Below are 14,184 nucleotides of genomic sequence, written 5' to 3' on the forward strand. Positions count from 1 at the left end.
CCCAACGAAACTNAACGGTGGAGATTTGATTTTGTGATCGAAAAGTTTGTCAAATAATCTATCCCTAGAAATGACGAAAAAGGGACCCCTCATTTGAAGGGTCATGTGTGTGTGTGTGTGTGTGTAGTTTCTATCTAGAGCGAAGCTTCGTTCTGAAATTAAAGTGTGAAAGTCCTTTTTAGGCTCACTTTTCGGTCACGTATCTACATCTTCGTCGTTCAGTTTTTAGAACATAATGTATAGATCATTTCTACCATGTTTCATTCAATTTGATAACCATTAAGGTGCCGAATTGTGTGAAATGCATGAATAGACTAAAATATGTCCAACCAGAACTGTTTGTTAAATTGGATGAAACTTGGCAGAAGTGATCTATACATTAAGTTCTAAAAACTAAACGGCGGAGATGTGGATACATGACCGAAATTTGAGCCTAAAAAGGACCTTCACACTTTAATTTCATAACGAAGCTTCATTATAGATAGAAATTATATATGTATATAGGCATGCCCGCTATGAAGCGGACGTCCGCACCGAAGAAAAAGTGCGGACGTCCCTCCGTTCTCCTCCGTCCGACGCCGATGACGGCGCTCCTCCACCCGAGCGGACACCAACTACATCCCAGCGGCATCTCCGATCACTTTCTCTTGCCGGCGAGATCGATTTGAAGGTCTGGGCAACAACCTCCACCCAAAAACTTCAGACAAGGTCGATGTCGCCGGCAAACTAGAATTCGGCGAGTCCGCCAGGATGAGAAAGTGATCGGGGACACCTTTGGTGTCTGTCGGGTGGAGGCGCGCCGTCATCGGCGCCGGACAGAGGAGAACGGAGGGACGTCCGCACTTTTTCTTCGGTGCGGAGTGCGAACGTCCACTTCATATTGTTTTCGATATATAGGGCCGTTCGAGAGCGGATGTCCGCAACTATGTTAAAGTGCGGATGCCGACTCAAATCAACTCCAGCGGCACCGATTGGCAGCTCTTCTTCAAGCTGAATGTCAAGGTGATCGAAGAAGAAGGTCCGACGCCGGAAAAACTGCAGAAACTTGTCGTCGAGTTTGCCGGCAAGAAGAAGCTGAAGATGGAGCTCTTGTTTGGAACTAGCAAAAACAATGAAGCAATCGGTGCCGCCTCTAACTAATAGCATCTGAAGTTAGTATCAAGCCCATCTTAGTTAGGCCTAACTTGCATAGCTTAGGCGAAATTGGTACATTTCATGGGTCCCTCTCTAACAAGCATAAGAACGTTTGTGCATGTTTGTTTCATGAGACTGGTACTAAAATAAATCAATTTACATAACACCTTCTATTTGATTTACTTTTGTATCCAAAAAAAAAAACACCTTGTTTTTATTTTAACCTCATTAAATGGTGTTATTGTAGGTACTCAAATAGATCATCCTTAGATAACATCATCATTCTAAACCATAAACCAAGCAAACTACCTTCTAATCCCATGCAACACCAAACATGAGTTAATATACAACTTAAGACACCCCACATAAGTACATGATAGTCCCAAAAACCAAACGTGCACTTTGTGTCCATATTCATCACCCGTGAACCGTCCGATCGTTTAGCAATTTAAAATTCAAGACGATCGGACGGTTCACTTATATATAGTACAAAAGTCTTATTATTAATTCTAGTATATTATATGGTATAATATGACTCATAAAATGTGTAGTTATCATTAATTAACGAAACAACTAAATAATCATGTAATACCATTTACCCTTTTAAAAACCCTCATATATCATATAATTAAATACATTTATAATATGTATGTCATATCATATGGTACGATAGACAAACTCATTATTACAAGCTATCTATGAATAATAGTTTAGTAAGACGATTTTTCCTCACTGCAACAACAGAATAAAAGGAGGCTTGAGAACACAAGTAGCAGCGATTCGCAGCGCGATAATAGATAATGGGATTAAAGCAAGCCAGTAACTGATAGCAGAAGAAACGATGATAACAATAGTTCTTAGAGAAACATTCATACAGGCGTTTTACCAAGCACATGATATGTATTGTTCATCATAAACTATCAAACAAACCAGAAACAAACTAAGCAGCATCATTCAGAGCATACCCAGTACTCAGATTAGTCAGATAAAGCTTGTTACTTTGAAGCTGGGTTTGGAGGAGGAGGAGGCCCAGGTGGTGATTCTTCCACCGGAGCCGGAGGAGCTGGCTTTCTCATTCCTGGGTGTGGATTTGCAACCGGTGATGACAAATAAGGCGGTCTCCTTTCTCTCAGCTCCCTAACCATATTGGTATCTGCAAAACTAAGCTAACAAAATCAATGGCCTATCTCACTTTGTTATTGTAAATTACAGAATTTGTCTATATATACCTGCTGTCACCAAGCCTAGCTGAACTATGAAAATGGCAGCAACTAGTAAAACCACCACAATAAAATGGAAAAAAGAAGACAGACCCATTTCTCCTACACAAACAAAGTGACTGCTTCATCTCCAAGCTCATGGCTCCATTGATAAAGCCAAGCTTCACATAATGACATAACTTCCTGCTAAGGTTGACTTGGTCTTTACAGTGAGGTGTGAAAGATAAGGGTCTGTGCCATTTTGCTAACAAGTAGAACATGCAAGTTAAAACAATATTACTTTTCCATCTGCAATTCTGCAACTCATCACTAGAATATTACTAGTATTATAAACCAAAATGGACAAAGATTCTGAAACTCAAGCTGTAACTTTGACAAAATTGAACAAGATGGAATGGTAAAGATAGAATCTTGAACATCCATTTCATTTCTTTCTTTAATGTACATCCCCATACAATACAATGCAAAGACTACTAAATCCAAACATACCCAACAAGTTGATTCAAACTTGCCCTATAATCTATTTTCTTGATCTTGTAACAACTTTGGAGCTAGCTATTGGTGGCTTCTTGAACAACAGGTAAGGATTGCCATTGTTCAACTGCACAACATTCTCAGCAAGGCTGTGCATGACTTCCACATAAGCATCTCTAAACTTCTTCGCTAGTGTGATGGATGTCACTATCTTCTGGTCCAGTTTTGGTAGCACTATATTCTTCATGCAGTACTTGACATGACTCTGAGTCTGACCACCCAACACTGCAATCTTCTGATTTCGGTCTTCCTCATCATCACTACTTTCTGAGCTGCTTAGTCTATTGTATCTTCTTCTTCTATAGCACTCCATCTTCAAGCTTCCCCAAAATGGAGAGAGACTCAGATTACAATACCAAAGAGAAATAAAGGTGAGAGGCTAGGGGTTAATGGCCATAACCAAAAGTTGGTGCGGATCAGAGGTGGGCTTTAAATAAAATTAAACCAAAGCAAAGATCATTGAATGGGGAAGGGTTATGGGGAGAGTTATTCATACCTAGAGCCCTTTTTGGTTTTTGCCTAATTCGAGGGATAACTGAAGTGTTGCATGCTTTTTAACAAAGCACCTATACATGTATATGCAATTGGGTAGATTCTAACAGAAGTGCTTCCTACAAAAGCAGTGTCAAAAGGACTTAAAGTGGTCTTTAGTCATGCAGGAAGCCAGGAACAGTGAATTACAATTGAGGTAGGTCAGTATTTAAAGCTGCAAGAAGCAAAAGTCACAAGCCAGCAATGGACAGCATGTGAGTTGGGTCTGTCCTTTATATGTTAGATAGTTGGTCAGCAATTAACACACCCAACTGTGTTCAGGCACTTGTTTTGATTTTATAGCCAAGAAATAAATATGAGCCTGGGAGGTGTTTGAGGATTTGTTCATTTCAAGATATGACAGAAGAAACTTGAGTGATAATCATGAACCATTGCATGGCTGCACATTACTCTCCTGTTACATACAGTGATGCATATCACAGGCTCTGCAGTTTAACCCTTTTATAGGAAACTGAGACTTCAGAAATCTGGTTGTTTTTACTTTATCAGGTAGGAACATCATAAGTTACCTTCAATGGTGTATAAAGTTACCCAAATTCATGCCTGAACTTTTCAGACATCGAAAAAATTGGTAGCAAATTCCCTGAGAAAATGATTCCTTATCATGAACATTAGACTATACTTTTATGCATATACCATTCTCAAATGGTTGCCTTTGCCTCTGGACATTAGCCAATGACTTGTCGCGTAGACTTCAGCTAATTCTTTTAGTTTCTGAAAAAATGTCTTATAAGCATAAATGACCCCTCTATACATTATACAGTAACAGAAAACAAAACCAGAAGATATTTCGACTACTTCAATTTCATTCCGAGTTATAGATAAAATTGTTATGCAGAATTTGTTCTAGGAAAGTGGGTTCATTCATACACATACAAAAGGTTACAAATTGTTCCTTAGCTCAATTCTAAGAAATTGATAAGCCAACCAACCTCGAGCAATTTCTGTGAAGCAAAGAACTGTGGAACATTAGCCTTCCGAAACGAGTGGAAACTAACATGAATTCAACTGCGCAACACGGCCAGCGAAACAAAGCATCATTCCTACATAAGCGTTCCTAAGCCTTCTGAGAACTGCCATCGATGATGTTGTAACCTTGAGCCGCAGTTTTGGGGTCACTCTAATTCTCCAAAACTTTAGATTCCCTCTCCCTCCGGCTGCATGTTCCTCAGTAATAACCACACTTCCTAGCCTACGATAACGTCTCCTCCTCCGGAACCTCCTCATCTGAATCTTGAATGCTGCAAATGTCTGCATATTTCCAGAGAAATGTGCAAGTGAAATGAAGATGAAGCTGGCTACTTATCCAAATGCACAAATAGGGTACACTAGCAGGCGTATGTTTTTTGAGTTAATGAAAGCAAGCAATGCAGCACATGTAATCATGTCATTACAACTTTGGCTGTTGTCACCATTCAACAATTAACACCCAACTGCTCCTGTAAGCATTAAATAAAATGGGTCCAGCTACTTAATATCTTATACTTTGTTCCCTCAAGACTACTTGAGTTTTTACCTTGGCCATATGATTCTATACTAGGGTGATATCTTCTCACGTACAGCTTCCAAGTGCATAGATGCATCTAGCTTCAGGTGGAATGGAATCATCTGGAGTTTCGACATCTGATCTTCGTGCATGAAGAGGTTCAAGCCTTGTCGCCAAGGCATCATTCCGCTCTGCAGCCATCATTAGATGATATATATGAGGTGCCCACCCTGCTAGTTCAAGGTTAAAACTTCAAAGATATGATACATGTTGGGAAAGTAGACTAATATGAACTAACTAAAAGATCGACAAGAGAAGCGAAGGAAGTTTTTACCCTCTTCCTTGTTTGGATAAGGGAAGGACTGCAAGTAACAAATTGATGCTATGACAATTCCTGCACTTACACAAATTGAAATGTAATTACCATCTGTTTGCTAGGTTTATTTATTTATTTATTTTTACTCTATGATTCTTTTAGTAGACGAACCTATAAGACTACCACACAAGACGTCTTGCCAATGATGCCAGTAGTCATCCACCCGTGAGGTTGCAACCAAAGCAGCACAAAGTAGTGGAAACAGCACAATGCACAGCTTTGCACTATGGCCTCGACGATCAAACACTTTGATCTTCCCAGCCAAGTACCACGAAAGAAAACCGAGGCCTGCAAATGAAACTGCACATTGACAATAGCCACCACATTATGCACAGCCTTCTTTAGCTACAAGACCATATAAGTTCCCAATATTGCTAGGAAAGCTTACCTGAAGAATGACCACTAGGAAAGCTTTTATATCCTTCCTTTATAATCAACTTATCTCCAGTACACATAACATTGCCATACTTCTGATCATATACCTGCAGAAGTCATTGGCAACAAGTATGTGAAGAGATTAATCAGCCTAATCCAAGGACAACAAGTCACAAGAAAAAATAACGAAATTGTCACCTACACCTATTCCATCAGGAAAACACCGCCAGAAGAAGTTGGGACGGGGGCGACCAACAGCATCTTTGATTGAATCAGTGATAACCAGAGTTATCAGAACTGAATAGAGAAGACCTGAGTCGCAAATGTGACCATTTTCATTATCTCACAAACAAGCAACATACGACTGGTATGGAGGAAGACTAAAAGGAGAAAGGGAATACCCAATATAGAATGGTGCAAGTCATAAACATCCTTTCTCTTGAGGTAGAAAGCAAAAAAGATACCGGCCGGCAAGATTATTGCAAAAATCTGATACAGGAGATCAAGAAATGAATGTAAAGCCAGGCCAGTGTACAAAGATATAGAGACTGTGAGGATGAGATAAATACCGGAACAGCCCACATAGGTATAGTGTCTGGATGAAAAGGGTAGGATACATCATTCATCATTTGTTCACTAATAAACCGGTGAAAAGGCTCGATGAGATTCAAAGTAATATCGATGGCCCCAAGAACTACAAGAATCATCCAGTCATACATGTGCGATTTAGCCACTTTGACTCCATGAGATTTCAGTGTGTGAGATCCCATATGAACGTCTGACATCTTCACCGGGTCGAAATGTTACTATACCAATTTGAAATCTACTGGTGGCAAGCAGCTTTAACTGTTTTGTTCCTCCCAGAGAAGTGCCCTGAAATATTCTTGCTAAGTTACCACGTACATGCAATGCGAATTGCTGTTGCAATTGAACGGATAAGAAGATTCACACAAGAAAATCAATATGCTATAGTAGATAAAAACAGCACAATCATAACTAGTAACAGAATCATTTGTTAATGCTACATCAAACATCATAACTTACAAATAATTCCCAAGCTTGCTAGGAAAATGATCACCAAAATAAATTTCCAATCCCTTTACAGCAAAAATTTAGTGCTCTTATGGTAAGCAATATCCAATTTTTGGTTTTGGGGCCTTTATGGTGTCGATTTATAAACATCAATGATACAAAACATGTCCATCGATCTCAATTGCATCGATCATCCAATGACATTACCAGAAGTGCAATGCGTCAACACAAAACCAACATGAAAATCAGAACATAACATTCAAAATTAAGCTACGTGGTCCATTGCAAACAAAACGAAACTTACCTCTTTCAGGTGCTATGGAAATTTGTGATCAAGGGTATGGAACAGAACACAGTTCAGAATAATTTCAAAAGCAAAACAAATGGGAAGAAAATAATGAGAGCTGAATAGCACAACCATGAGACTACATTTTACAAAACCTATGGATGACAAATATAATACATATCTCAAATGGCTGGCTGTCGAAGAACATGGAAGTAATCGAAAATGGAAGTAACCGAACCAATACATTTTCACAAGCCAACTATATATTAATATTGCAGAGAGCTGTGGCTGGCACAATCATTCATTATTCACAAATGGTAAGCAACACCATTGTTGAAGACATGAACCATGAAACGTAATATTATGATTAGCCCATAGATAATGATCATCCAAAGAATGATGCAGGAGAAGGGTAAACTACATGAATGTTAGGTATATAGAGAAGAGAAATTACCGCGGAAATGATAACTGTGAAGAACAAAGCACCGGCGGACCTCCTCCTCTGCCTCAACGGTAATTCAGAGAGGGAGGGGCCCGTGGTACAGTGAGGAGGAACCCTTTAAATTCTAAGGGTTCATGAGCGATTGTAATTCTGGCGGTTACAATATTGTTACAACTTACAAGTGCTAAATTTGGGGTCAATATTATCTAACACTTGCAATTTTTGTGGTTAATCTATCTGTACTGTACGTATATGAGCAAATAGGGTTTGTCAGCGAAGACAGATTATTTTCTACATGAAAGAGTGTTTGCTTTCTCTTTACCTTTTTATTTTTTTTTTAGAAAGAAAAACCTTTATATAATAAACTAAAAATAATTACAAACAATTGGATTTATGGTTGATAAACATAAGTACCCCACTCTTCTCCCTACTTAAGGTACCAGCAATTACAATGCATAAGATCTAATGAGGTTCAACTGCAACCTAATATATTTGAGACTTCTCGATAGATCCTTATAACTAACTCCAAGAAAAAACAATCATTTCTAACATCATCTATTAAAACCGTCGGTGGATTACGGTGCGTCAAATATCTGTAACTACCTAACTGTAGCAATTAGGTTAAATTATGCTGACTCTAACCCTAACTACACTAGTCGACTTTAGAAAAAGTCATTAGCAGGCCATAACATGGTGGGGATCGAAGTAGCCCAAAAGAAAGCCTCAATCTAGGCCCAACAAAGGCAGCCCAACATGAACTAGCATCCCCCATGAAGATCGATATTGCATTGCCGCACATCACCACGTCTCCATCATCTTGACGCCATCCAGGCCAACGTCAATGCAACCCACACCAACCAACAACCTCGTCGCCGCACTGACGTTGCCCAGATCACGCCTTCACAACCCATACCCGCCGCCAAATCAAAAACACCTAATCCAGCACCGCATGATGTCTATCTCTAGAGAATAGAGAACAAAATACAACGCCTTCAAAGGTTCTCCTATCCCCTACGCAATCCACCAAAACCCTAAAGCGACGCTGAAATCGCTGCCCTCGCACACCCAAATCAATTCATCCCAACACCGGCTACTTCGAAGCTTTCGTATTGATATCCCGTCCGGCAACGAAGCCTTGCATCATCAACGAGTCCAAAGGACTAGTCAAGGATGGGCCACCGCTGGACGAGAGAGATCTCGTACTCGTAGTCGGCGGAGAAAAACATCGCCTTAGGGTTTTTGAGAGAGTTTAGAGAGAATAGGTCTAGCCATTGAGCTTAATATTATTTTTATTTGATCCAGCAATCCACGTGATACTATCATGCATACATACAAATGCCATTATCAAAATTGAAATCCAAAAACGAAGTTCAAGTGTTTCAAACGTGAGAACTAAGGTCGAAGAATAAATATATATATATATATTTATTTATATTTTTTATTATGAGCGCTTCATCTAATCGGATTGAAAATAAAAATGTCTGATGAAGAAATTAAGGATTTTTAGTTATCATTCGATTTTCACAGCTCAATAATCATGATTTACACATTAATGATGTAAGTGTATATAAATTCGCTCTCATTAGTATATGAATTCTGGCTCAAGCAACACCAAAATCCTTGGCAAACTGGATTCAACTCACATTCTCTTGTACTAGATTTGGTTGAAACGATTATTATATCAAAGCAATGCCAGTAAATCGTAGACTGGAAAGGCCTCTGATTCTGCAACTCAACACGTTGATACAAAATAAAATATGGACATTGGGCAAGGTATACCAATGTATGCAAACGACAAAGTGACCAATTCAAGAACATTTTCAATTCTAAAAGCTAATACTTAACCAAAATATATGTTGTAATGCCTCATATGATTTGTTGTTATGACTTATAGAAGATATTAAATGGTTAGAGATTTGATTATTGCAGTGCACCACATTGTTCTCCTATATTTGCTCCTCTTGTAGTGGCATTGCATTACAGTCTCCTCGTTTCTGAAGGAGAAGCACAAGGTGCTCATCATTTTAAAGTGAAAGAAAAGCGTTTGCTTTGATCATCATCAAAAAAATCATCGTATAGATCCACATTGTTACCAGTTGTAATCGTGCACAAATTCCTAGGGGGATGCACATGTGACTCGTCCAATTCATTCTTAGTTCATGTTCATTCATCTCAGAATTACCGTGTGTCTAAAAAAATTTGGATGAACTAAACTTTTTGCCCGCACATAAACTGGTGTTTTTACCCGTCTTCTTCTCTTGAACTTTTAAGCGGCATGGCTATAGGCATTATGTTTCATCTGCTCCTTGCATCGGGTTTCTTTTAACTTTATTTTTAAAAACGTACAATACACATTTATGATATGCATCGATCTATCCTGATCAAATCTATGTTATCTCTATAACGCATATATCGCTTTTCATAATGTCATGATCATCTTCTATTATGGTTGATAATTGATCAAATGAATACCACTATCTATTCTTTTGTATGGAATATTAACTTTCCTAAAAACCTTCGTTATACATCGTAATTTCAATCCATAAATTCGCCCTCCCTCTTCACTTGAACTAAATTATGAGTTAGGTTTCGGGTTTTCTTCGAATCACGTATTGATCACTAGTATCAGTTTTGCTATCATGACGCATTAAACTATAGCAGGTAATTGTATGGATCACTTTTATTTTGGTCATCCACACCTTAATTATCCATGTGATCACTTACATTGTGTCTCGATTATTTTCCTCTATCAACTTCGTTATCTTACGAAATCTCTCTTTCATGATTGTACGTGTCAAATCCGTTCACACCTCAATTATCTCTATTATGTTGTGATCAACGCATCCCTTATATCAGTTATTGATCAGGTGAACATTACTTCATCCGGGCCGATCCCTATTCAAGACTTTGGGACTTTGGACACCTAAGAAATTTACATGACCTGTCATCTGCTCATTGATCCATAAATACTCTCTAAAATCCCCTACCTATACTCAAAGGTAAGAAATTCTATTTTTGAAGCTTCACTCTCCAAGAAGAAAAATGAGGGAGAGCTTTTCAATTCCAAGTCAAACACAAATGCAACCAAATATAAAGGCACCACCTTTCCCTTGACCCCTCTGTAATAACAAACCAAAAATCTCTCTCCGATGGATCCATCACCTCTCCCACCACTCCCGGCCGCCGCAACCGCCACGGCTGCCTCCGTGCAACTCAGCTACCCGGACTCACTCGAATCCTCCCCCCGATCCCGCAATGCGGACGCTGCTTGGGACGTCGAGCCTCTCCCTCAGGTCCCCGGCGCCAAGCTCCGGCTCATGTGCAGCTACGGCGGCCACATCATCCCTCGGCCGCACGACAAGTCGCTCTGCTACGTCGGCGGCGAGACTCGCATTATCGTCGTGGACCGCCACTCCTCACTCTCCGACCTCTGCTCCCGCCTCTCCCGGACGCTCCTCAACGGCCGCCCGTTCTCGCTCAAGTACCAGCTCCCGACGGAGGACCTCGACTCGCTCATCTCCGTCACCACCGACGAGGATCTCGAGAACATGGTGGAGGAGTACGAGCGCACCACCTCGTCGGCGTCGCCGTTAAAGCCGTCGTCGAGGATCCGTCTATTCCTCTTCTTCGGCAAGCCGGAGACGACGGCGTCCATGGGGGCTCTGCTCCACGAAGCCAAGTCCGATTCGTGGTTCGTCGACGCGCTCAACGGCTCTGGTATGCTGCCGCGGAATTTGTCCGACTCGGCCGCGACCATGGACTGCTTGTTGACCGGCGGGAGTGACTCTTGTAACGACTTGGAGGCGGCGGCGGCGAATCAGGGCGACTTCTTCGGGGATCATGGTAGTGGAAAACCTAATGTGGCGGTGCCTGAAGTGCATTCGATTTCGGATTCGGCGTTTGTGGAGAACAATACGTCGTCGTCTGGATCGTCTACTTCGTCGTCTTGCTTGGCCAATTTGCCCCAAATTAAGGTTAGAGTGGATGGAAATGTGGCTGGAGTAGTGCAAGGTCAGAAGCCAGCTGGCATTGAGGAGCAGTTCGCTCAGATAAGCTTGGTTGCTGCTGCTCCTGTGGCTGTAAACTCTGGAGCTGGTGAAACTATGAACAGGATCAACTCGGAGGATGATATTTCGGCACAGAATGTGCCTGTCGCGTTTCGAAAACCGCCTTTGCCAATGCCGTTGCAGCCTCAGCATTTCAAGCATGGTGGTGGTGGAGGTGGAGGTTATAGCTTGCCTTCACCGGATTCAGTTGCAAGGTATCTCTCACTTTCTAACTTTCTATTGCAATTGCATTGTTAGTTTATATGTCTAAGGATATGCTATTAGATACACATTACACAAATGCTATGCCTCTGCTAAATTAGCAACTTTGGTTTACTGTGAAGACGAAGTAGTGTTGATAGTTGATACTGAGTTGACTGTAACTGAGAGATTATTAGGAGCCTAGTTTTTGGTTTTTGGTTTTGGATTATGGAAATAATGGATAGGTACCGAAATCGTTATATGGTTGTTTCCGAATGTGTAGTGATAGTAGCATTGCGTCTGCAAACTCTCTGTCAAAACCAATGTACTATCAAGAGCAAGTTCAAGTTGTAGCTAGAGAGGCCAGAGGTCCTGTTAGCCCGCCAAGTGATACTTCAGATCAGGGTTCCCGAAACCAAGTTCAGGATTCAGGGTACAGTATTCCTCCACAATCAGATCAACAACAGCAAAATCAGCTTCAGCAACAACAGCAGCAACAACAACAACTGTTACAGCAGCAGCATCAGCAGCAACAACAGCTCCAACAGCAGCATCTCCAGCAGCAGCAACAGCAGCAACAACAATTTGTCCATGCAAGCGCGCAATATATGAATATTCAGCACCCTGTTACTGGTCAAGTGCCAGTGTCACCTTACTACACAATGTATGCTCCTCCATCGCAGCAGCAACAACTTCATCACCAAATTGATCATCAGCAGCAGTATCCTGTCTATATAATGCCTGTTCCACAGTCGCAACAACCATACAAGATGGCTCTGCAGTCTAATATAGCCGATCCAACTGTTGTTGCCTCGACCCACATTACCTCCCATAACCCTGCTGCTTACAAGGACAGTATCCCACCCATTTATCCCCCAAAGACAGCTTCACCTGCTATGACCGAAATGACTCAAAGTCTTTACCAAACCTCTGTGACACCAACTCCTCAATTAGTCCAAATCCCTTCCGGGCAATATCAGCAGCAGTTTGTTGGTTACTCAATGCATCATCCATCTCAATCCATTACTGTTCCTTCCTCTACGACAGCACCCAACTATGCTTATGAATATGCCAATCCTTCACATGAACAAGTATTCTACACTCAGCATCAAGCATCCCCATTGCCTCAATACCAATCCATGACTCCAGCAGCCGCAGCCGCAGCAGTAGCAATGTCAGATGAAGCAAAGCAGGTAGCCTCATCATACCCAACAGCGGATCAAAGCCACACACCACCGTAACTCCTTAGGCAAGAAATCAAAACATGAAGTGGTGGGTTAAAAGTTGGAGGTTAATTTTTACCTTAATTACATATATTCTCTTCTTGATGGTTATTCTATATAGACTTTGCTAATTGCTCATATGCATAGGGTTTTATAATAAATAACATATTTTCTATTCCTGTCTTCTTATGGGTCATATATATAGAGGTGATACCTTATGTTTACTGTGAATCTGTGTCAGTCAAGCTGTGGGAAATGAGATTCAGTTTTGTTATAAGAAATGTTTTGGCAAAGAAGATGATCATTTTGGGGGTTTTTGGTTTTTAATTCGAAGAAATATAGAAACGAACAGCTGCTACTGCAGAGAACTGGATCAAGCACATGGTCTATGAGTCTCCTTCATGTATTGCCATGCCATGCATGTTTTTTATAAAAGATTTATAGGCCAAACGAGCAAAACGTTTCTCGATCTTCTCGAGAAGGCATCAGGTGCTTGACTCTGTTCAGATCTAAAAAAACTTGATGTAATATATAGGCATTGTGAGGAATCTATGAACATGCATGTCAAAAGGATCACTTGTATATCTTACCATTCGTAACTGTTTCTTCTGGTGTAGCCAATGTGGTTAAACCCAAACGAAGCAAGAAAGTTCGTTTTCTTCTTCCCGGAAAACCTTCCCGCCGGAAAGGTTTCATGACCTTGAAAACTTGAGAATAAGGGTGTGGACATCAAACCTTTGGTGTTGTGTTTCCCAAATTGAATAGAAAAATTTAACAATATAACCTCGAAAATTCTACCATGCTCCGGTGTATGTATCATGTTCTTGAGTATGTTAATGCGACAGCCATGATCAGATACAAGCCTAACACTCGATTATTTGCACGTTTCGTGAATTATACGTGATGATTTGATATTGTTTAAATCAAAAGTGTTTTCTTCTTCTCTATTTACAGTCTTCTGTCAACACCTTTCTGTGTGTTTTCTTGCTTATACTGGACAAAGATTGAATCAATTTCACTATCACCTGGCTAATCTAACTTTTACATTGTTGCCTAGACTAACTGTTCTCTGTCTCATATAATGGCTCAATAGTGTTCAATGAAAACGACGACTCGAAATAACTACAATTCTACAAACAGAAGGAAAAATCCAAACGAGACATCACCCAGAAACGAGAAAGTAACCTACTTGAGTATCCAAATCAGCGAAGCCTCCTAGTCTAGTCCCCCCCCATTTTTCCTTAAACCCTCCCCACTCTCAAAATATCACTCTCTCT

At 40.6% G+C, this 14,184-nt stretch overlaps 2 protein-coding genes across 2 annotated transcripts; one reads left to right on the top strand and one right to left on the bottom strand.

Moving 5' to 3' along the window:
• Window positions 1-4,433: 4,433 nt before the first annotated feature.
• On the bottom strand, window positions 4,434-7,569 carry LOC101301113 (lipid phosphate phosphatase 2-like). Its single transcript, XM_004301227.1, has 9 exons — window positions 7,450-7,569; window positions 6,247-6,595; window positions 6,079-6,166; window positions 5,880-5,989; window positions 5,691-5,784; window positions 5,414-5,602; window positions 5,261-5,320; window positions 5,001-5,156; window positions 4,434-4,738 (listed from the first exon to the last, which is right to left on the bottom strand). Exons 2-9 carry the CDS (start codon window positions 6,460-6,462, stop codon window positions 4,434-4,436), a joined length of 1,218 nt encoding a protein of 405 aa, XP_004301275.1. The 5' UTR covers window positions 6,463-6,595; window positions 7,450-7,569.
• A 3,014-nt stretch (window positions 7,570-10,583) lies between these two features.
• On the top strand, window positions 10,584-13,081 carry LOC101294075. The gene is made up of 2 exons (XM_004299520.1): window positions 10,584-11,698; window positions 11,968-13,081. Exons 1-2 carry the CDS (start codon window positions 10,587-10,589, stop codon window positions 12,923-12,925), a joined length of 2,070 nt encoding a protein of 689 aa, XP_004299568.1. The 5' UTR covers window positions 10,584-10,586; the 3' UTR covers window positions 12,926-13,081.
• The last annotated feature ends 1,103 nt before the right edge of the window (window positions 13,082-14,184 follow it).

Source organism: Fragaria vesca, linkage group LG5 (genome assembly GCF_000184155.1).
Source record: "Fragaria vesca subsp. vesca linkage group LG5, FraVesHawaii_1.0, whole genome shotgun sequence".
NCBI classification, from domain to species: domain Eukaryota; kingdom Viridiplantae; phylum Streptophyta; class Magnoliopsida; order Rosales; family Rosaceae; genus Fragaria; species Fragaria vesca.

Bases quoted from the DNA above. Each gene is read 5' to 3' on its own strand.
- LOC101294075 (XM_004299520.1), top strand. From the start codon at position 10,587: ATGGATCCATCACCTCTCCCACCACTCCCGGCCGCCGCAACCGCCACG. The intron at 11,699-11,967 runs GTATCTCTCACT...CCGAATGTGTAG, and splicing joins TCACCGGATTCAGTTGCAAG to TGATAGTAGCATTGCGTCTG.
- LOC101301113 (XM_004301227.1), bottom strand. From the start codon at position 6,462: ATGTCAGACGTTCATATGGGATCTCACACACTGAAATCTCATGGAGTC. The intron at 5,990-6,078 runs GTATTCCCTTTC...TTTGCGACTCAG, and splicing joins CTTGCACCATTCTATATTGG to GTCTTCTCTATTCAGTTCTG. The intron at 5,603-5,690 runs GTAAGCTTTCCT...GTCAATGTGCAG, and splicing joins TCCTAGTGGTCATTCTTCAG to TTTCATTTGCAGGCCTCGGT.